Source organism: Ursus arctos, unplaced genomic scaffold, assembly GCF_023065955.2.
Source record: "Ursus arctos isolate Adak ecotype North America unplaced genomic scaffold, UrsArc2.0 scaffold_14, whole genome shotgun sequence".
In the NCBI taxonomy this organism is placed as follows: Eukaryota; Metazoa; Chordata; class Mammalia; order Carnivora; family Ursidae; genus Ursus; species Ursus arctos.
The window spans coordinates 36,323,776-36,347,312 of NW_026622808.1; the positions used below are offsets into that span (position 1 = coordinate 36,323,776).

A 23,537-nucleotide genomic window follows, 5' to 3' on the forward strand; every position below is an offset into this window, starting at 1 on the left:
ATGCCAGCATGTGCGTTTCACGACTAAAGCCTTGATCTGTGTCAGCTCCGAGTCCCCCCAGATGCTAGGGGCTCCCCAAGGAGTGGTGGAATTGAACTGTCGATTAGAAGGAGGCAAGGGATAAACAGAGAACCGACACCGAAAAGGAACATGGCTATCATCCATCATTCGCCTTCTGTTGAGAAACTTCTTTATGTTTGCAGAGACTCGTGGCCATGAACATGCCTCTCAACAGCGATGGGACGGTCATGTTTAATGCAACCCTGTTTGCTTTGGTTCGAACAGCTCTTAAAATCAAGACGGAAGGTGAGCATCCCTGGGACAGGACGGGGTGCAAGAGGGGAGGATGCCTTATCGCACCTGGCGTTCTCCCACCGGGCCTTTTCTTGTCGGAGGGGAGGATGTGGGGAAGGGGGCGGTGAGTGCCAGGCCCTCTGGCTGTCCCTGCCTCCCTCATCCCTTTCTGCCTGCGTTTGTGCTTCCCTTTGTCCCAGAAAGTTTTATGGCGACTCCTGCCACTGCTTGCTACAGAGCAGGAGAAATTAGGTGCAGGGAGGGGGGTTAGGGCAGAGACAGGACCGTCACAGGTGCGTTCACTCCAGCTGTCCCTTTCTACTGTGTGACCTTCCGAGAAGGATTTCACGGTGCTGAGCTGCAGCTTCTTTCTCTGTTGAAAAGGAATAAACACACCTCCATCAGGAGGAGTCCCGAGGCCGAGATGAGAGGATGTCTGCGGGAGCCCCTCTGCCGGGCGAGCACAGAGCTGGCACTTGGGGCCTATTAGCAGCAGCATCTGCCCCGCGGAGAGCAAACCGCAGTGGTCTTCATGGCCACAGTCAGCCCTGGAGCGTGGCCGCTGGGGTTGGCGCAGTGATGACGTGAGAGTGGGACGGAAAGCGGATTGCTGCAGCAGGTTGAGGAGTGACAGGAGGTGGGAAAGCGGAGGCCCTGAAGGAGCCGACTCTCGACACACTCCGTGACGAGACGGAAGAGGGGCCAGCAAGGCATAGCTGCAGTCAGCAGAGGCTGTCTGCTAGCGGCCCCCAGGCGCTGGGGGGACCTCTGCACAAAGCCAGTCTCCCCAAGCTCCCAGGACCCCTGGCAGTGTGCTCACCCATCCCCGGCCGCGGCCAGCATCACCGGGCGAGGCAGAAGGCAGGGTGGTCTTGGGTTAGGTGAGGAGACAGGCGTCAGCCCGAGTAATACAAGACCAGGCTTTGTGGTGCTGACGAGTACGTGCGGTAGGAATTGAGAGAGTCCCATCTGGGTGAAATGGAGGCAGGGTTTGGAACAGACAGTGGAGGGATAGAAGGCATTCTAGCTGGGGGCCGTGGGAAGGGGTGGGTCTTGGCTGTGGGAGGGTAGGATGAGATCAGGCTGCATAGGCCTTGAATTCCAGAATAAAACGGTTCCCACGGTGGAGCGACTGCCCTGTGGAAGGCTCGCCCACTATTTGCCACCCCTCCCCTGGAGAGCCCGGGGGGAGGGGAGCGCCATCCTACCTGAGGGCTCTGCTCCAGGCCAGGCTGGGAGGGAAGCAGCCCTGGTGGGAACAGACAGGAGAGCTGGCTAAGAGAAGCAAGGCTCGTTTCCCCTCTTGCTTTTTGAATTCAGGGAACCTGGAACAAGCTAATGAAGAACTCCGAGCTGTGATCAAGAAAATCTGGAAGAAAACCAGCATGAAGCTGCTTGACCAAGTTGTCCCTCCAGCCGGTGGTCAGTGCGGTCTCTTTCCTAAGTGGTTCTTGGCCAGTGCGTTGGCTTGAATGCGAGGATCTCCAGCAAGCCCAAAGCGGGCGTGCAGAATGCTTTACCTATCCGCTAGAGCATTCCGCCCACAGCTGAAGAAGGCTCTGCAGCCTTTCGGTGTAATTTTGGGGGGTAACAGGAGGCCCGTTTCAGACAAAGGAGAGGCTTCAGTGGGAAGGAGACCCAAGACCCAGATGGCTGGGGCAGGGGATTTGTGGTCCGTGGGAGAACAAGCTTACTGTCTCAAAACAAAGAGCCTGCATTTTTTTCAACCAAAATGAAATACTTAAAATTAGTTTCCACTTATCCTTCAACATCCTGTTGAAAATGTCTCAGGAAACATAGCTTTCAGAAAATGGTATTTTTGAAACGTTCTTCTCGAGACTGAGTTTACCATCATAATTACCGAAAATGTCCCTTTAACTGGAGTTTAGAATCACAACTAACAGGCATGCTTATTTCCTTTTGTTATTTGTCATAAAATAACGGACTAAACTTTCTCAGATGTATATATATATATGATGCACATATATATAATATATATGCCGTTTTTCCATCTTTGTTTAAGTACACCGGACTTAGACGTTGAGGTGGTTGTTTCGTGACTGTTTTATTTTCACGTTTTAAAGGTGCAGGATCCGTTCACTCCGTGCCACCACCCCAGTATTCTAGCCGCCCCTAGCCCCGGGCACACTGTGAGCCTTCCGTGTGTTTTGTAACCGCCACACTTTTCTAGCGTCACTGCTCCTGCAACTTTCGAGGTTGGTCGGGCTCAGGGCTGGAAGCCGACTCCGGGACCCCGGGCCAGGATGGTGGCCGAGGCCTCACCCTCTGAGAAGGTGACAGTCTCTGGCTCTTGGGAGGCAGAGAGAGAGAGAGCAGCATGGTGGCCGGCTCTGCTCCCCAGCATGAAGCCAGAGCAGTGTGAGCTTTTGTTGCTGGAGGGAGCCACCCCTAGCTGGCGTGGCCACCTGCTCAAAGCCCGGCGGAGCCGGCCCCAAAGAAATAATAAAGGGAAAGCACGCACACACACAACCCCCCCCCCCCAAAACCAGAGAACAGAAACCCCGCAGCTCCCACCCGGACCACCCCGGCCCTTCCACAGGAGAACCGATACTGCACATTTAAAACGACTCTTTGGTTTCGTTCTTTTCCTTGCAGCTGCGCACCCAGTGCTCGCATGGCTTAGAGAAATTGCTTTGTAAGATTGTTGTAACAATGTGCTTGAGCTTTTTCTGCAGCCTCCATTCCTTTCAAGTCTCAGTCTTTCAGAATATTCTGAAGCAATTCTGTTTTAGGGTGGTGGCATGGAATCAGGGTTATCTCTTGGCAGCCGTATTCCCCTACACTGTTTCTCGAATCCAGATGCATGCTTCAGAATAGCGGCTGCGTGCGTCCCGGTAAACCCTGCCCCCCTCCCTTCCCCCTCCGCCCTGCCCGGGGACCCGCCCGCCCCACCCCAGCACCCGTCTGCTGACAGGCCACCTTCTTTACAAACCAGTCTTACCCCGACATCTTGGGGAGCATAGTCGTATTACTGTTAAGCTTTCTTTCTTTAAATTAGACCAGAAAAAAAGGTCCAGAGTTTGGCTCACCATGCGAACGCCCTCAAAACAGATCAGCATTTAACTCTGCTAGACTGCTAGTGAAAGCCAGATATCCTTCCGCTTTCTTGGCCCGATAGCTGGGCCTGGCCTTCTCTCTGTATTTCTTGGATGACGGGTGTTCATCTATTCCAAAATGGCAGCAGGAGGCACAGTGAACCCCGAGGAGAAGGCAGCAGACCTTAGGAGGCGGCATTCTGCACTGTTTGCGTATGTCCCTAGAATGCGCTCCTGCAGGCCAACCCCAAGCGCTAGTGTGCTGGAGAGGTTTGCGGCAAGTAGGGACTCTGGCGTCTGCAAACACACTCTGTGCGTGCGGGGCAGGGTTTTACTGCCTTTATTCCGCCAGTCCTCTGTCTCTTCTTCTCTCTTCCAGTAGAGCAGTGGTTCCCAGCCTTGCCCACACCATGGTGCACCTGGAAAATGGGAATAGTTGGTCCGTCCTCTGGGCCAGCAGATGGCTAGCTCCCGGGGACCGAGGGGCTCAGCATCCCCCAGGCCATACCCTGGCCAGAGCGGCAGACCCCACCAGGCTGGCTGCTCCTGGCGCCTGGGACCGGCCCATGGGGGTCGCTCAGGGAGCCCCTCACAGGCCTGGTGACAGCGGGGTAGGGACCCATCTTGGGCCGCTTTGTAGCTAAGGGTGGTGTGAGGTGCCCCCCAGGTCATCACAAGCTTCTGAGAAGGAGGTGACCCTAGGCGCCAGCCCCGGAGGAGCAGTGGGGAACTGTCCTTCTGCACTGTCAGTAGTGCAGGGGCCTGTGACCTCGGGCACAGCCTGCCTGTCCTCTCCATCACCTGTGCTCAGTGGTCCTCTTGCCCATCTCCAAATCTTGCTCATGTCCTCTGCTCCACTCTTCAGTCCTCTGCCACGTCGTGGCTCTTCCCCCTTTCTGTAGGAGTCCCCTATCCTCCCAGGAGCTGTCGTTCCTTTGGACTTCCACTCCTTGACCTGGGTCTTTGGCTCCTTTGCCCTGAAGAGCACAAAAAGCTGACCCCATCTCTTTCTCTCCAGGCCTGAGCCCGGACAGCCTCACTGTATCCATTCCTCCTGTCCCTTTTCTAACCAGCTCTATCTTTGATTTTTCCCGTTCTTGAGGGCTTGTCCTCAGCCCAGCCTCAGTTAGCTTAGCATCTCGGTGGAGAAGAACAAGTGGTGGCCTGCCTCTGCTCTGGAGTAGCCACTCGGGCAGAACCACAGTCAGCCCTCTGCACTGAGCCCCCTCCTGCCCCCAGTTCTGGGCCAGGGAGAGCCAAGACCCTCCCACAGGAGCCCCTTGGGCCCCTCCAGGCTAGCACCATTTGGGCTGAAGGGAGAAAAGGGTTAGACCTGCATTTACAGGAAGCATCCCAGTGTGGAATGAGGTGGGCCTTTTGTAAACCCAGTGTGTTTTTCTGGGAGCCCACAGAGAAGACTCAGTACCCTGGACTGTAGGGGATAGCTGTGGCACAGAAAGCAGAGTCCCCTTGGGTCCCCAGGGTCATCAGCTGTGAGCCCACCTCCTGCATGCTGCTTAGTAGAGAGACTTGGACTCTGGGGGAGGCAGCCCCAAAGAAGTAGGTGGTCGTATGGCCAGAGCTGAGCTGTCTCTGGGTGGGCAGTGCAGAGGAGGGGGAGGGCCCATGCTCGAGAGCCTACTGCCCTGGGCTTGCACGGCAGCTCAACTGGTCAGGGCGGGTCATTCAGCCCTGCTCCACCTGCCAAGGGGGCAAGCAGCTGCACCATCTCAGAGCCGTTTTGAAGAGGCCATGACACCCACGTGGAGTTCCTCTGGGAACATGGATGCCCAAGAGTAGAGGCCGCTGGAACAGGTGTTCCAGACGTACCCTGGGCAAAATTGGGAGCAGCTTGAGAGCAAAGTAGGGGTGAAGTGTCAAGACGCGAATGGTCTGTCCACCTCTCACCTCCTTGCCCATGGGCAGTGCGTCATTAGGCCGTTTGGACCAGCCTGAGACAGATGCAGGACAGGGTTTCACACGCTATCCAAAGCCTTCATCCCTTTGGTGGCCCTGCACCACCTCAGGACTTCTTGGCTGGGGTTTGGGAGGAATGCAGTGCCCTTCTTGAGCCCAGCCACCCCAAGGCATCTTCTTACTCAGTAACCCTGAGTGGCTCCTGACAGGGAAAGTTGGAGAGGTGTGTACAACAGCCCAGCGGACCCAGACGGGTACAGTTGCCTCATGGGCACTGACTGAACCCCACCCAGGGTGCATTAGTGAATACAGAGGGTCCCAGTGGCCCCCGACCCATCACGTTCCACCATCCATTTCAGTGCATGCCATTGTCGGCAGGCTGCTGGCTCACGGCCCTCCAGCCCAGGCACTCTGGACCCCCCTGGCATAGGGCCGGGTGCTTCCGGGCCTCCTCTAGGGTCGTGCTTACAGCTCCTCTAAGAGGTGTAGCCCCACTTATAGATGAGAACATAAGCCCCTTGCCCCAGTCCTTTGCCCCAGATCAGCATGCAACTCTTGCTGGGGCAGCCTGGGTACAAGCTCAGCTGTCCTAAAGCCCGAGGGCCGGCAGCCCTTCCTCCTCCCAGCCTTTACAACTCCTGGGGTTCTAAGCTTCTTGCCCAGGGGCCACTGCAGATCTGGGGGTGAGCACCCCAGGGAGAGCAGGACTGGTGGCGGCCCCTGGGCAAACGCATTGTGGTTTACCATGAGACAGCCAGAGCCTCTATTCTGCCTCATGCATCACCTTTAAAACGCTCAGCAGAGTTCCAGTTCCCCAAGGGTACATGCCGGAGTTATTCCGAGCAAAGCAGAAGTAAGCTCAGCTTTGAGGTTAGCTGGAGCTGTCGCTTGCAGTGCCAAAAGTTCTGGATTACAAACAGAGAAATGGCATATGGAGGCTATTGGAACAGAAGCACGGGGGCACATGAAAATCTGGGTTTGCAGCCACTTTCCTGAACCTTCCTCCTCTTCCAAGCTTGTCTGTCACTTTCTGAGGTCTCTGTCTTTATCTCAAAGCATTGGGATTTGGATGGTTAATTGCCCTTGGTGTTCACGGTAATTACACATGCAAATCCCTATGCACAGGGGTGAAAATAGGACCCAGGAAGTCTTTTTTTGTTTTGTAATTTTTATTTTCAGTAAATAACCAAGACAGCACTCCATAGTGTTACTAATACGCTGCTCTAATAAGCTCATGACAAACATATCGTTTTCTGCAATTTTGAGTATCAGTTCGTGGGACTGACTCTAATTTTGAGCCTTAACTGCTTTGCAAAACCTTGCTTTTTGCTAGATTTAGTGTCCTGTGTCCTCAGCTCAGAGCTCAGTGCCCTGGGTGCTGTCCCACCCCGCCCCGCCCCCCAGTGAAAGTTGAGGCTCCTGGTGCAAATGTGCTGATTCGGGAGAGCTCTGTCTGGTCTCTCCGTTTAGATGATGAGGTAACCGTGGGGAAGTTCTATGCCACTTTCCTGATACAGGACTACTTTAGGAAATTCAAGAAACGGAAAGAACAAGGCCTGGTGGGAAAATACCCTGCGAAGAACACCACCATTGCCCTACAGGTGAATTGTCCTTTTGTTTTCTTCTCTTTTCACTAACCATTTTACAAGCTTATTTGAAATACTAGAGAGCTGGCTATTCATGGTTGAGCAGTGCCACAAGGATTTTGTTTAAACTGAGATACCGCACACCCCCCAAAATGTGGACTAGCCATTTCTGGGCTACGAGGTAAGTGCCCCCCTCTCCTTGCTTTGTCTGTTGTGCCCGCATCTGCCATGGCCCGGGTGGCAGGGCTCCCAGGACGGCGACAGAGGCACAGCCTTGGTGGGCCCCGGGGGGCCAGCGCTGGCCTTATACCCTGTCTCCTCCCGGCTTCTCCAAAGACCGCGTCCTTAGGCAGGCACCCACCTCCCCCAGCCCCGGGCTCGGGCCCTAGCTGCCCAGGAAACAGCTTTCCATCTGAACGCAAGTGCTTTGTTTTGTTTCTGTTTGTTTCTTACCCCACTGCTTGTTGGTTTTCGGTCCATTTCAGTAACATCCATCACCTCCTGGCGTGCGTGTGCGTGCGCGTGCATATGAGTGTGTGTGCGCGCGCGCACGTGTGTGTCACAGTGCGTCTGTCTCTGTGTGTGTTTCCTGACGGCCGTGAGGCTTGCTGTGCAAACGCTGCTCTGTGCCCAGGCCAGCCTCTGGTCCCTCCCCCTGTGCCAGCCCTGACCTGCCCCAGGCTCCTGGACTGGGGGTGCGGCTTACAGGAACCTCTGGTTCCAGCCGGGGTCCATGCATTCGAGGATGTAGAAACCTAGGTAAGCCCAGAGCTCTGGCATGGGAAGCAGGCGTGTGGAGGAAGGGGGTCACTGTGAAGCCGGCAGGAAGAGGGGCCAGGAAAGGGAATTTGTTAGCGAGCGCTGGCAATAGAGAAAGCCGGGTGAAGAGGGAACCAGATGTTAAGAATGGGCAAAAGGGAACTATAGAGGTTGGCAAGCGGGCAGAAACACCTGTCCAAACTAATCACTGCTACCCAAGTGCCTGAAGTCCACCATGAATATGGTAGTTTTTCCCTGTTCATTTGTTAATTCTAAAATGACTTTTATGTCCCTGTTATCAGGAGTCTTACATTGGGCCGTGTAGGGTATTAGCAGGGTGCAGTGTAGAATAGTCCTTCACTTTTTTCTGGAGAGAAATGCCCAGCCTTGTTTTGTGTTCCAAGCGATGGTGCAGTGAAGGGAGGGCTTGTCTGTGAGCTTGCTGCAAGAGGATATGAATGTGAATGGTTACGAGTGAGGGCATGTGGACGCGTATGCAGGTGGTGGGTTAGTAGGTGTCCTTCGTGAGGACACCTCTGCTCTGCCCAGGCAGCTGCAGAGCTGGGGGAAGCAAGGATTGTCAGTCCAGCTGAATTCCATTCTGGTCTTTATTTCTCTGATCACCTGTCCTAAAGGTGGCTCAGTGAACCACAGGCTCAGTCCAGTAGCCCGTTGCTGTCGCAGGTCGTGGCATTTGTGAGTAAAACTTTCCCCAGCCCCTCCAGTCTGCAAAAGGGACAGCCCTCCTCCTGATCACTGTTCACAAGTAGCCTTAGAAAGACGAAAGCAAACCGAAAAGATGTGTTTGCAAATCTGAACAGGCCTGTGGTCCGTAGGCTCTTGAGGGCAGCGTGGCCACGTTGGGTGCAAGGAAAAGGTGTGATGAATGCACTTCTGAAGCTGCTTCCCTGAAGTGGCCCTGGGCCTGAAGGACTAGACTGGCTGGTTTTCAGAGTGTCATGGTCCCCTCCTCCTGCGGGGAGTTGCGTGCTGTTCTTGGATTCTAGGTGGCGGGGCTGGTAGAACTTGATGACTTTTCTTGAGGGGGAACATACTCTTTCATGCATGGCTATGTCATAATTTCCAGTAACGAAGTTAGCTCTGTGTTATGAGATCCTTCTGTTTTCTGGGGAAGGCATGCATGACGACCACACGAGTAGCATTCTCCCTTCCCGGAATCCCCAAGACTTCCCTGCTCTAGTGGCTGGATATAGTGTTTTGATATTTTAAAACCTGAAAAACAACACGTGGCTATGTAATTATCATATTTCAAGGCTTCCCTGAGTCTTTTAAGTTACAGGTTCAAATGGTGCTAACGCTGCATTTGTAAGTCATGGGGTAAAAGACTATTACATTGCGTTACAATAATGTTTTTCTCCTAAACCTTTTCATTTTATTGTTTGTAGAAAGAGTTTCATTTCTTTGGTGAAATCAAACATTTCCTGTTAGATAATGATACCAGTGCATCTTTACCCGGTTCTGTTGGGAGTTTAGGCTATGACTATAATTTATGTTGAGTACGCAGCCTAGAAGATTAAGTTGTATTCATAATCTTGACAGATAAATTCTGAAAGTATATTGGATTCCGAAGCAAACATTAAAAACAGAAAATTCTGGTCTCCTTGAAGGATAATTCTAATTACATTTTTGGCCTCCTCGGTTCTAGAAGTGCCTTTAAATGTAGATTTTCACTCTACATTTAATAAGCACGAGGAGGCGCTTCCTTTCTGTGGGAGGAACTATTCTGTGACGACATAGTAGTTAGGGACACGGGGTCGAAAGGCAGTGGCACTCGAGTGTCACTAGGACAAGTGCACAGACGCGCAAGGAAGCTCCCAGACGTGGGCACGGCCTGCCGAGAAGTGGGATGAGGTGCTTCTCCCCGCGTCGGGGGTGCCACGTGGCTGACGGACGGCTTGCTCGTGGGAGGTGGAGTGTGAGCGCAGAAGTACGACGTAGGCATGTGCGTGCTTGTGCTGCGGAAAGTGCAGTCTGTCTGAGCGGGGTCAGAACCAGCCCGCGTTCTCTGCTCCCCATGGAATGGTTCTCAAGGGCACACAGATGCCCTGGGGTTTCCAGCCCTGGGGCTCCATCTGGTCTCCCTGTGTTCAGACCCACTGCGGTGTCCCCTTCTACACGAAGGGGATCCTTGTGTCGGGAGGAGCTCGGCACCCGGTGTCCTCTGGCCTCTGTGGTCCGAATGAGTGTGCAGTTTCCATCTGTCCATCCATCTTCATTAAAGCCAGCCTTCTCTCCGACCTTCCGCAGAGGGTCGGAGAGAAGCTGCATCAGGCTGCTTTTGTTTTCCTCACCCCACCCCCCCGTGTGCCATACCCACTTCAGTTTGACTCCACATTTGCTCTCCCTCCATCACTGCTGCATCGAGTGACCTGCACGTTTCTGCCAAGAGCAAGTCAGTAAAGGAACACAGCTCTGCAGTCTTGAAAATGCTCAGTCCCCTTCCCATCACACAGCAGTGCCCCTTCCGGATGAGGACTTCTGTGCAAGACGCAGACATGAATTAGTCCAGTGTCTCATGGATAAGGGAAAAAAAAAAAGATCCCAAAATGGGAAAAGTTTTGTTCATTTCTTTTTCTTTCAACGTTCAAGGATTCCCTTTACGCAAAAGATACTCTGGTGCAATCCGAGGAGACTCTATCCCCCAGTCATCCCGGATGGGAGCCTGCCTGTCTTTAATGACAGGAAGACTTTAGAGGGATAGTCTTTTGCTCACCTGTCTGGAGGTTGGGTTTAAGGAGGCAACCATTATTTCCAGCTGGTGCAGAGTTCGGTGGTTAGGTTTTCTGTGAAAGCCGGCACCCCAGCCAACAGGTGGTGATGTAGGTGGTCGAGGGGAAGGGTGGGTGGTATACAAGAATCCAGCAACTCTAAGTCCCTGATGTGCTCTGATGTGGCCCCCTTGGGGAGGCCCAGTGCAGAAGGAGACATTTAATCTGTGGAGTAGCAGACACCTGTCATTTAGTTACCTTAGTTGAAGAAATGGCAAGGTGTTTTTCTTTTTTTAAAAGCTTGAGTCCATTTAAAGCTATAAAAAAGGCTTTTTTCTTTTCGTTTCTAATCTAAGAAGAGAACAGTTGCTAACAGATGAGATTTCACTGGCTGATTCGTTTGTTTCAGATGCTTGAACGGATGCTTTAGAATTTTCTGCCTGAGCTACAGCACCAAGCTCGTTAGTCGGAAGGCGTTTGTGGCTAAGGCCTTGAAAGGGAAAAGTCTCAAGTGGGCTAATTTCTACTGAAACAGCATTTCGGAAGAAATGCAGGAAAAAGCAAACCCAAGGCCCCAGGGAGACCCCTTCCAAGCAAAGCACTCCTCCAGAAGGCCGAAGCAGGGCCGCGGCTCATCTGCAGAGCCGTGGCCTCCTGTCGCGGACGCTGCTCCCGGTGGCTCTTTGTCCTGGAAGGGAACGTGCAAAAGGCTTAACGGTTTTCCCTTCCAAGCAGAGACTCAGAGAAAGGGAAAGAGAGAGAGAGAGAGAGCAAAGGAGGAGGGCAGCCGCCCCACAGAGAAATGAAATGAACACAACTTCCTGACGCTGGCCAGTAAAAATACCAGAATAAAAAGGTGAAGCAGACCTGCCTAAGGTGGGCAGCTGGCTTCGTGCCAAAGTCCTGCATCCCTAGATTGCCCGAACTCCCAAAGACTGGCAGGCCCCTCGGCCCTGAGCTGACAGAGTTCCTTTTTTATGCCGGTCCGCCATGACCTACTGACCCTCCGGCCCCCACTCTCTGCAGTGACCCAGTCGAGAACGCAGTGGGAAGTGGGCAGGCCAGGAAGCTCAGACACACCATTTAAACTAACACATACACCCGCATGCCAAAACCAGTCCAGGTAACACCTCAGGTTCCATCTTAACGTGTCCTCGGGAAATGCCACCACACCCAAACCTCATCCAACATTGTCCGTCTCTAATTCGTGCTCAAAGCCAGTCTGGGGATGCCTCTTTGGAAGCAGTGTGGTCTAGTTTCAAGGACACTGGGAGTCAGGGAATCTGGGTTCTAGTCCCAGCTCCAGCGTTCACTTGCTGCGTGACCTTGGGCAAGACACTTAACCTCTCTGTGCCTCAGTTTCCCCCATCTGTAAAATGGGGGTAATAATGTCGACCTACCTCACAGGGCTGTTGTGAGGAATAGCTAAGTGATTGTAAAGCACTTTGAACGTATAATTGCTTATTATTAAGACTACAACAATAATAATATCGTATGCCTGTTTACTACCGGAACTTTAAGATATTCTTGTTTTTCTTTGATCTCTGTTCTGTTCTGTACTTACCCACCGAGAGAGAATCTTACCGCTTTTAAAGAGATCTGGGAAATGTATGAAGGTGTACACAGAGGTGCCTCTATGGGTTGTGTTTTCACATCTTACAGACTGTAGACTTTTGTCCGAGGGGTTGCTTGGTGAGGGAGTCTGCAGTTCTCAGCCGATTACAAGCAGTGGTTGAGGAGTCTGTGCATGCAGGGCTGAGCCCAGGATACCCAGAGGAGCCGACTAGAGTTTTAAGATCAATATTCAGAAGTAACTGTAGTGTAAAGACTTGAAGTTTCTGAAGTGTTGAGAGAAAAGAAGTGCTTATAAGCCCCTTTTGCCTGCCTTCGCCGGTGCAGACTGGAGGCTTTGTCTGTGTGTGTGTGCGCGCGTGTGCACGCGTGTGTGTGTGAGGGGGTATGCAGAATGCAGAGGAGACAGCCAGCAGAATGTGGAGAAGCCCTGTTCCTGGTCAGACTCGTTCAAGGGCAGGCCAAGTAGGAAAGTGGTAGCCACCCTCGGGAAAAGCAGCATTAGCGGAAGTCCTGCAGGCCCATCCGGGGACAGCTGGCGGGACCCCTCCCTGCCCTGAGGTCTCTTCCAGTGATGGCGTGTCTACTGTGACCTTTGCCCTCTGGCCTCCGGGGCTCCCGTTACCAGTGATCTGGCCTGTGTGCACTGAAGTGGATTCGCTGGCCTCACTTATGGAAACAGGCCCGGCCCCTGATTCTGCTCCCAGTGTGTAGACTGCTGTAAGTCTGGGAGCTCGTGGTGGTTTTATGGATTCTCACAGCAGAGTCCATGGGGTCCAAGAGCAGGTCTGACTTCACACAGCACCGGGGCAGTGGTACGGGGTGGGGTTGAAAGCTGGCCAGCACACTCTGGTGTGGCCGCACTCTTGTGAAGATGTTGAAGCCTCTGTATGTGCTACTTCACAGCTGCCAACATCCAGTCCCTCCCCAGATCCCTCTGTGATCCAACAACTAAGCTGCCTGGCGTAGCAGGGCCTCTAGGATCCTGCCCTGGTCTGAAGGCCCGCTCTGCCCCGATCGGCTAGCGCCTGGGATGTACCTCTTATTATGAATTTGGTGTATCATCCCTGAAAAGAGGCTGGCGAGCCCCATGGACACAGGTGTGGATCTAATTCACCGTCGGATGAGTGGTCCCTCTGTTTCTGTCAAGTTTATTAAACAATGAAGGGCAATATGTGCTTGCCCCTGTCTCGGAGGGCCAGGGTGACCAGCTGACTTCCAGATGGAGTCTCCACAGGGTAAAGTCTCGGCAGAACAGCCCCAGGTGGTGGGCATGGCAGGTGTATGCATATGCTTTTCTGCAGTCCTTCCAAATAAGGAAAAACTGGAGAACAGCGAACTTTCTGGATGGGATTAGGGATTGGTTTCAGTGAAACGAGAGGCTCTGGCCCCACAGAGGCCTGGCTGTGTTGCTGAGTGATGGTGCTAGTTATGGCTGCTAGCCAAAGGCAGTTTATGGAAACACCCAGAAGTCATGAGGTCTGCCTCTGACTTCAACTCAAAAGGGAAACAAAGCTTCCCTGAAACTTGGCGTACAGTCAGACCGCAGAGAGCTCTGTCCTTTGTCCTAAAACCTTGCCAGAAGAGTATAGCCTTGAGTGTAGGAAAGTTGTAAGAGACAACTCAAGTTTATTACCTGAGAATCTTCACAGACTCAGCAAACTTGGTACCCAACACCAGAATCCATGGTGCTAGACTCTTACACTCCCGGATGGAAGCCACGATGCAGGCCAGTATCCATCGTGGGGAAGCAGGTGTAAAGTTGGACACGTCGTAATTACACTGTGATATGACCCAACCATAAATTCACAGGATCGTTGGATTCTCTACTGTTTCTGAAAGGCAGGAGATCTTTTCCCTCTGACAATAATAATGATTATTTTCAAAAGTCTTCGAGACGATAGACTTACTGAAAAGAAGTTAAGACAGGTTATATTACATAGTAGCAGAAGGTCTTAATTATTGTGGTGTGTTACTGAATAATACCAGCCTAACGCCCTTCATTAGCCCTAATGTGTCAGTTTTCCACGGGAGGGAGCTTGCTAACACCTAACAGTCCCAGGGTCGGGTAGGTGCCTGCGTGAGTTCATTCTCCGTGGCATACCTCAGACCTAAGAGAGGTGGCTATTTGAGGTAATGGAGGGTATGTCATTCTCAGCCATGGTGAAGGCAACTCATTAACGAGTGCCAAAGGTTAGTTCAGAGAAGCCAGAAGTTTCTTTCCAAAAGTGGAGAAAGGTCAGCAGAATCCCAGGAATCCTAGATGAGATGAAGGGGCCAGTGCCCGAGGAGAGGTTGGTGCTGCCTGTCTGGGGCTGAGTTCTCAGCTGTTCTCAATCTTCTGGGTCTCTTTGATGTTTTTAAAAAGTACTGAGGACCTTTGTAAATCAGTACTTGCATTAGAAATTAAAACTGAGAAATTTTTAAAATACAGAATATATAGGTACAAAGATAACAGAGAGGTGGCATCGTCGCAGGCATGGAGCCTTTGAAGAGCCCCACTGTGCTCTGAGAGAATGTGTATATAAGGCAAAGAAGATATTAGGGTTGTGCAAATTACAGTCCCTTCATGGGCCGCCCGAGGTGTCTCCGGGCCATGCTTTGAGAACTGCTACTCTAGGGAAATGATCCCATATCTCCCCTAAAGGAAAAGGGTGCTGGAGCCTTTTTATGATCTCCCTGGTGAGGGAGCCTCCTGCATTGAGCACTGCCCCCACCCTGAACTTTTCTGTCCCTCCCCGGTGCCACGGCAGTCCCAACCCACTCACCCAGACACAGAACTGCCTGTTCCCTGTGTCCGCTGAGTTCAAACTGAGAGTGGAACCCCACATCTCCTTGCCTGTGCCAATCTGGAGGAATGCCTGTCTGAATTAGTGCGGGAGAGACGGTGTTTTTAAAGATCACCACTCCTTAGAGCCGCCCAGCCAAGACAAGGGTGTGTGGTCACTGGTCATTTCCATGTGGCGTTGGTGATACAAGAGCTCTGCTAAGTTAGTTGGAAGAAGGTTAACCTTGACGGAGGTCACAGGTGGGGTCGCCGTCCTTAAGTGAGCACACAGTTCAGAGTTGGCCCCGCCCTCTTTCCCGTAGACTCAACGACTTTGTCTTGGTGGTGGCCAGGATGAGGCCAGCAGGGCTTCACGGGGACCACAGGCCTGGGGACCTGAGTCGTAGCTGAGCCTTTGCTAGGTAGGGCAGGCCACTCGCCCAAATGGGGTTAGTCCTGGCCTCCCAGGATGTAGTGGGCTAAAGGACGTGAGATCGTTAGGACAGGAACAGAGATGCTGGCAGAACAGAGCTCCTGATTTAGGCATCTGCTGAGCTTAAACTGAGGCTCTGTTATCAGGGAACGCGCAGGAATTTCGGATCCTGGTGTTAAAGTTCAGCCAAGAATCGAGGTTGCTCAGAGAGCTCTGCGAGATCGTTCGCTGGGAAATGTCAGAGATCCCTTTCAGGAATTTTAAGAAAACCTTCCTTAACCTTTCAAAGTGGTAGGAACTTGATGTGTGCTGCAGGGCGCAGCCCCAGCAGGAACTTCTGTTGGTGGCATTACAGCTGACTCTCCAGCGAGTGTCAGATTCCCTGTGGGCGGCCCACGGCATGCCGTGCTCATGATTCTGCCCCTGGACGCGTGACTCAAGAACTGTGCATAATGGACACAAAGGCCACGCTGTCACATTTTCCCTGGAGGCAAAGGAGGACAAAAGAAGGGGTGTGCCCGTGTGTGATACGTATGCACGTGTGCATGAGGAGGCGGTGGGGGACAGCTGGTAGATGAGCCGGTTGGTTCTCTAAGTTGAACCTCCGGTCCGTTCTTCTGATGGAGCTAGTCGGGAACAGTGCCCTCGGATTCGGGAAGGGCGGCATCCCGCAAAAGGGTTCACCAGAACTTGCTCTTAAGGAGCTGAGCGAAGCCGGTGATGGAGGACAGGCTCCGCCAGACGGGGGCTCGCTGGCTGGCGTCTGAAAGCCGGGCACTCGCACCCGGAGATGAATGGCCTGGCCGGGTCCGCCTGGAGACTCACATCTCTTATCTCCACTGTTACAATGTAGGTGCGGGAGGGGTTCTGGCCTTGGGTGGGGCTTGCTGTGCGGCTGAGCGGGCGGCTCCCCAGTGCGTCTGGGGGCGCTAGCTCAGGAAGGCCGTCCCTGCGAGATCTGTCGCGCACCCAGGTAGGAAAAACGTACCCTGAGAGTGGGCCAGAGAAAGGGAGGTAAACAAGTGTTCCTATTTGATGTTAAAATACCATATTTTTATGCTATTGCTTCAGAGATACTTAGAGAGATTTTGTAGCTTGGTTTTTGTTTTGTTTTGGGGGCTTTTTTGGTGACTCAGTCATTCTGTAGAGTTAATATCTATAAAATTCCAATTAAATGGTGTCTAAAATTTAAAGCGGCAGTCTGCGGGCAAAGCGCCAACATTTCTCTTTTTTTTTTTTAAAGATATTTATGATACCGTCTAGCATTTAAAAATCAACCAGAAACTAGGCTTGATTCTGTTTAATATTTTATATGATTGGACATCTTAAAAATGTTTCTATTTTCTAGCAATTCTGTGTTTATTCAAAACCATAATTCTACTGTGATGTTAATGGAATGACTTTCTACAGCTTTAATTGTGTTGGTTTTAAGTGCTAATGACCACGTTTCAAATTAAAGTAGTATTTTGCGGATAGAGGTAGACACCGATATGAAAAATGAAAGAATAGCTCATTTTACTGATTGTAAAGTGTTTATTGCAAGGCAAAAATGTTCTTTTTCTTAGGGCTGTGGAAAAAAGTAATTTTTTCAAGAGTTTAAGATAGTTTTCTGGGATCAGAACTTGTGCCTATGGAAATTTTGGAGCAGCCTAAGCTACCTTTTAGCTTGATATGTGTGCTAGAAAAATTTCATTATCATGTTCTGTGATATGTAATAAATTCAGGGTGCTGTGTTTAAGCTTCATTTCAGTTCAAGCGTGGGGACCTCTGTTTCCCTCATTCCCAGACCTGGCAGACACCCCATCCCTGGTACCACTCCCCTCAGACACCCCACCCCTCCCCCCTGCAGACGCCTCACCCCTAACACCACTCCCACCCCCAGCAGACAGCCCCCGACCCCCGTCCTTCCCCAGATCCCATGCAAAAGAGTCAAGTCAATCCCTGACTCTTAGAAGATGTGTTTCTTCCTGTGTGGAGCGAGCAAAACATAACCGTGATTTCTAAACCTCCGCTTTCGTGTTGAGGAAGAGTGATGCTTTTTTTCCTCCTCTGATGTCTCTTTAATAAATATGTTGTCATTATTTGTCCTCAGAAGGGGCCTCTTGAGCCACCTCTCAGTTTTCTCCATGATCTATGTTGCGAACAAACTCTCTGTCCTGTGTCTGTTCACTGCACTCCCCTGATCTTGTGTACCATCGAAGACCTGCTGGAGACCGTTTTTGTTTTTCTTATGCAATTATGTTATGTGTGTATTTCAGTGAAATGTCAACCCGCCAACAGAGGATGATGTTAAAAATTATCCAAATAAATAGTTTTCTATTTCTTTTAATCAGACCTAGTCCAAATTGTTGAATGACAGTGAATAGGATTATCTGGGGGTTTTTTGGGTTTTTCCCCAAACTCAGGGGTATTCCAAGCCCGTGGTGCCTTGTGACATGGGTGCAGATACATAATTTACCTGGGGGTGTTGACTTAGTGTTTTGTCACCTGTGTTTATCTTATAGACACGGCAGCAGGTGTCTCAACCCTGGTCTCTGATTTGGGAGCCTCAGATCTGTGGCCAGCCTTTCCTCCCAGTGATCCAAAACCAGACAATGAAACCCTGGCTTAGCTAATCTTCCCTTGAGGACTGTGCTCTGGGAAACACTGAGCGAATGAGCTGCAGGCTGTTCGACACTGCTGGGCTGGACCTTCCTGCACATGCCCGCAGCTCTGTGTGAAAGAGCTCTCCCCCACTGGACGTTAGCGTCGCCTTCTCGGTGTTGCCAAGAGAATGGCAAGTGGGTCCGCGTCCAAGCCAGATGATTCCCCTGGCTCAGATGTGCCAGACTTGGGGATCCTGAGAGAGGGAAAGCATGTGTGTGTGCACCTACGTGAGTGTGTATGTGTATGCGTGTGTGCGTGCAGCTTGTGCCTGTGGTCAGAGGGACAGGGGAGTAAGAGGCAGCCTCGCTGACTGTACCACAGACTATTCTGGGTTTGGTGGCAGGACACGTGTGTCTTTCCCCGACAAGACCGTAGCATTCCTAGCCAGGAACCTGTGAGCTCTGAGTCCAGGCAGCTCTTGCACACCCACAGTGCATGAAATGGAAAGACCCCCTCCCCCACTCCTCTATTCAAAGAACGGACCAAATCAGACCAAGCCTGGTATACCATTTTTAAAGCATTGTCTCCTACGGAGGAGGCTTTTTTCACAGGAGCCTCTTAGAAAGCTCCCATAGGACTTTACTTTCTAAATTACCGTCACCACCACTGGCATCTGCGGAATACCGGTTGTGAGCATTCACATACCAGGGGGGCCAGCCCTGTGGCCACCATCCCCAGCCTCCCCGCCCCTCCCTACTCCCGCCGCTGGGAGTTGTGAAGGAAGGGCCGGGAAGTGGCCGCCTCCCCTGACGCCCCCCCCTCTAGGCCCAGCTGTGCCCTGCAGACCCCCGTGATGTAGAGTGCAAGCTGCAGATGCAGCCCTGTGCAGCTGGGGTTTAGACAGTCTCCGCTGTGGCTGCCGAAGGACTCTTGGCAAATGAGGGGGTCCTGCCCAGATCGAGGACAGGAGGGGCTTAGGCCTGGTGGCAGGGGGGAAACGCCTCTTTCAGATGCCAGTCTTTTTGTGGAAAAGGATAAAGTGGCTATTCTATCCCTTTTAAAGTCAGCATGCTGTTTTTCTTCAAACTGATGGTTAGAACAGGACTTTCTTAGAACCAGCAACTCCACCTCCCCTGTGTATAGCATAAGCATCTCTGATGTTTCCCTAACAAAGCCGGGAACAACAGAAGGGCTTCTCCCAGGCCCTGTTCCAGTGGAACCCGGGGCCCAGTGTAAGGAAGGCCAACCGTGAGGGCCTCAGGCAAAGGACTGTGTCTGCGAGGGGCCAGGAGGGGTCACCTGGTGGGTCCCGCACAGCCTCCAGAGGCTGGTGAGCCCCTTTCAATGTGTTGTGGTCTTCAAGAGGATGATCCAACCGTTGGCAAGTTCTTGGCCTGACCCCGGGCTCCAGGCCAGGGCACCACGGATGGCCACGGAGGCTGGCGCTGCACAGCAGCCTGGGTCTGTGTGCGTGTCGACCCATTCCGTCATGCTCCTGAATGTGCTGGTGATTGCAGTGTGTGCTGTCACTCCCTCGTTCCCACGGCTTTTTTGCAGAACCGGGGGCCCCGGTGGCTGCTTGGTCTGTTCGCCCCCTCACACTTGTACGTAGGTCACGGCCAGTGAGTCCTTGCCACCCTCCCTCTAGAGTGGCCGGGCTATGCTCCTGGCCCCCTCTGGGGCTCTGGGAGAGGACTCTGCAGGCCATTCTTCTAGGCATGTGCTCGTGGCCACGGCAGACACTGTTCCCTGCAAGTTGGGTTATGTGAGAAGGAGGTGACTAGGTCGGAGGCCTCAAGCATCCCAGGCTAGGACCGTCTGGAATTCCCGACCACACCCTTCAGCCCTGGAGCTTCAGGGACCCTTCAGTTACATTCACACGAGTAGTCACTTCCCTGGGTTTGCCCTTTGGAGAAACCTTCCCTTGCCACAGCTGAATCAGGCAGGAGCAGAGCCAGGACCCAGGCCGGGCCCAGCACACCCATGTTGTCTAATCCGTTTTGCCATTTTTGTTGATCTAGGCAGGATTAAGGACACTGCATGACATTGGGCCAGAAATCCGGCGTGCTATATCATGTGATTTGCAAGATGACGAGCCGGAGGAAACAAAACGAGAAGAAGAAGAAGATGTATTCAAAGTAATTATTCCACGCCTAGCTACACACTGGCCACTTGGAAGTAGCGGGGCAGGACTTCAGTTTGGGCAGTTGGTGGTCCACAAAAGAACCTGGAGAATGCACGCCAGCCCCCGGGCCTAGAGGGGCTCGTGGACCATGCTCTCTCCACCGCAGACCTTCGGCACCTCCTCTAGGGCCAGGCCTGCTCCTGTCCTGAGCTGGCCCCTCTCTCCCACGCTGGAGCCTGGCCACAGCCGCTTGGCCAGGGTGGCTGAGCATCCTGAGTCCTGCTAGCAGCTGCCCGCCTGTGTTACCCCCTCCTTCCCTGGGCCAACTCTTTGATCTGCCAGCCGGCCCTCAGCCCCCCAGCCCAGAGAGCATGCCTGCTGTCCAGCCTCAACCGCTGGGGGCTGCCAGCCAGCCCTGCTGGGTATAAGTCACCTCAACCTGGAGCGACTGGAAGAGCACACTCGTGGGACAGCCAAGAGCTTGCTCCCCAGCTCAGGGATCGGTAACCTTCCTCATTTCAGGGGGACCAGCTGCCACACAGACACGTCCGCCCTGATCTGTGAGACACTGAGATTGTTTTACAGGGATCCTACGGAGCTTACCTAGAATTTGTGTTTCGTGTAGAAAAAAATTACCTAACAAAGCTAGCCTGCATCAAATACTTGTTAAATTACCTGGTGTTGTCTCCCATTATTTTGCAGAGAAATGGTGCCCTGCTTGGAAACCATGTCAATCATGTTAATAGTGATAGGAGAGACCCCCTTCAGCAGACCAATACCACCCACCGTCCCCTGCATGTCCAAAGGCCTTCAGTTCCACCTGCAAGTGATACTGAGAGACCGCTGTTTCCTCCAGCAGGAAATTCGGGGTGTCATAGCCATCATAACCATAATTCCATAGGAAAGCAAGCTCCCAGCTCAACAAATGCCAATCTCAATAATGCCAATATGTCCAAAGCTGCCCCTGGAAAGCGGCCCAGCATTGGGAACCTTGAGCATATGTCTGAAAATGGGCATCACTCCTCCCACAAGCACGACCGGGAGCCTCAAAGAAGGTCCAGTATTAAAAGGTAACCTTTAAAATGTGTTTGCGCTTGGTGATGTCATGTCTGCCCGCGGTGCTGCTTTCTCCCCTGTGCTCTGGCACACAGGAGATTTCCGGGAGGCACTGGCACTCGAACCTGCGAGGGCTGTGAGCTCGTGGCCTCGTCAGGCACTAGCCAGTGCCGAACCCAAAGGATAAAGGGCCGCCAGCCATCCTGTGTCCTGCCAAAGGGGATGCCCCCTAAAACAGCAGCAGTTGCTGTAAACACTGCCTTCCCCAGCGGGGCCAACATACTTTGGGACAGGGGCCGGCAACCTTTGTGAAGGGCCCGATGGTAAATATTTTAGGCTTGGGCCCCATGCAGGCTCCACTGCAGCGACCGAGCGCTGCTGTTGTGAGAGAAAGCATCATAGACAGTGTGTAACCACCTGAGTGGGGCTGTGTCCCGGTAAAACTTTCTTTATGGACACCGCAGTGTGAACATCACATGGTCACGTGTGATGAGCTATTCTTCTTCCTTTGATTTTTTTTTTTTTTTTTTGCAATCCTTTAAAAGCGTAAGAACTGCTTATAGCTCGTGGACAGTATATGGCCTGTGAACTATAGTTTGCTGATCTCTGCTCTAGGAACTAGCCTGATAATCTGCATTTTATATTTTATTGGAAATATTTAACTTTTATCTTCTCCCTCCCTCCCTCCCATGTTATGCCTTTCCTGGATAGAACCCGCTATTATGAAACTTACATTAGGTATGTGCGCACTGCCTGTGTTTGTGTATTAAATTCTCTGTGTTGTGAGTGTGACCAGCTGGCCTCTCAGTGCTGAGGGACGAGAACTTCCTTTGAGGCAGCAACCTGATAGGGTAGTGGAGCCTGGGGCTGTGGACTCCAGAGGCAGGCATAGTTGCCTCTTCCTTCCTCCCCTCCCCTCCCCCCCCTTCTTCCCTCCCCTCTTCTCTCCCATTCTCTCTCACTCTCTTTTTTTTAAGATTTCATTTGTTTTATTTTAGGGAGAGCATGTGCAAGTGAGGTGGGTCGGGCAGAGGGAGAGGGAGAGAATCTGAAGCAGACTCCTTGTTGAGCACAGAGCCCGACACAGGGGCTCGATCTCAGGACCCTGAGATCATGACCTGAGCCGAAACCAAGAGTTAGATGCTCAACTGACTGAGCCACCCAGGGGCCTCGGTAGTTGCTTATTTCTAAGGAAAGGCGCTTTTAGGTCCATATGTGCATAGACTGTGTTGTCATCCAAGGACTAGTATTCACATGCCAGCGTGCCCATGGGCTGGCCCCTGCACACCTCATGACCACCATGTAGGGAGAGCCCACTGTGCACGTCTGGGCACCTGGCCCTGGGAGGCTGGCACTGCCTGCTACTGCTGGCTGGGTTCAGGCCTCTTGTGGGAGCTTCATAAAAGCATGACCCCAGCCATCCGAAGACCGGAGACCAGGTCTTTGTTTCCCCTGCAGCCCTCAACATATGTGCACTGTATCCTGCTCCATATTTGCTGCACTGGGTTGAACTGTCAGTGGGATGAGCATTTTGTTGGGGACGGAGAGGCTGGGTCTCTTGGTTTAATTTTATCAAGTGTAACCAGCGACTCAGGAGCAGCTTGAGAGAATGAAGAACTTGGAGGGAGCACAGTCCTCTCTTCAGAGAGTCGATGTAACAGAGCCTGCCTGGCTTTCCTGAGGACTGAGGTCAGGATAGCGGCTTTCAGGGAGATAACACGACAGGCTTGCCATGTGGGTAGGGCCGTCTTTGAACACTTGGCAGGTGTCACACGTGTGAGTCTCCCCAAGAACACCATATCCCAAACTCCTGTCGCATTTCCTGGGTCAGAGGTAGTGGGAAACTGGTCAGGAAGCCTCTTTGTTCTGGATCCTGAAGTCACACGGCCCGAGGAGGAAGGGGGAAGGAGCAGAGTAGGTGGCCTGGGAGCCTAGCATCTTTTCCCCAGGACTGCCGATCACTGCAGGCCTCTAGGTCCATTTCCTTGTTCTGTTCCCCGACATGACACCCACTCCTTTGGCTCCATGGCCCCTGGGCATCTTGGTTCGGCACCAGCATTGTGCAAGGTAGCGAGAGAGCGACACCCTCCCAGCACACGCACGTGCTCACACACACAGCACTGCCCCCAGAGGCACGTGGGGGCAGGGGGGCTAGCCACACACCGAGGCCTGCCTGGGTGCTCAGGTGGTCGGGCCCTCTCTCACCACTGCAGATCTGACTCGGGGGACGAGCAGTGCCCCACCATCTGCCGGGAAGATCCAGAGATCCATGGCTACTTCAGGGACTCCCGCTGCTTGGAGGAGCAGGAATATTTCAGTGGCGAGGAGGGCTATGAGGATGCCGGCTCACCGACCTGGGGCAGGTGAGTGGCTCTGTGGCTCGGCCTGATGTCAGGAGGCCTGGGTGTCTCCTGCCCCTCATCCTCAGCGGCAAGGCCCCACCTGTACGACACCTGGACTGCCCTGGGAGAGTGAAGCAGAGGGAGAGTGGGGGCTGCCTTTTCAGACCAGCTTCTCCCAGGGCCCCGAATCTTCCGCGAAGCTGAGGACTGACTGCCTGGCTCTCAGCCAGTCTGGGCTGTCCAAGAAAGCTGGGGAGCAGACTGTAGCCCCGGGTCTGTCTGAGCTAAGAAACAGGGCGTGTTAACAAAGATTCC

The 23,537-nt window shown here is 52.7% G+C and overlaps 1 protein-coding gene across 2 annotated transcripts in view; it reads left to right on the top strand.

Moving 5' to 3' along the window:
- The window catches only part of CACNA1D (calcium voltage-gated channel subunit alpha1 D), a 291,334-nt gene that overhangs the window by 260,229 nt on the left and 7,568 nt on the right, over positions 1-23,537 (top strand). For both annotated transcript variants that reach the window (XM_057311797.1, XM_057311796.1), the window contains 6 exons: positions 204-306; positions 1,615-1,716; positions 6,738-6,868; positions 19,721-19,837; positions 20,527-20,894; positions 23,094-23,243. In XM_057311797.1, the coding sequence (XP_057167780.1) occupies positions 204-306; positions 1,615-1,716; positions 6,738-6,868; positions 19,721-19,837; positions 20,527-20,894; positions 23,094-23,243 (971 nt within the window). The remainder of the gene's footprint in view (positions 1-203; positions 307-1,614; positions 1,717-6,737; positions 6,869-19,720; positions 19,838-20,526; positions 20,895-23,093; positions 23,244-23,537) is intronic.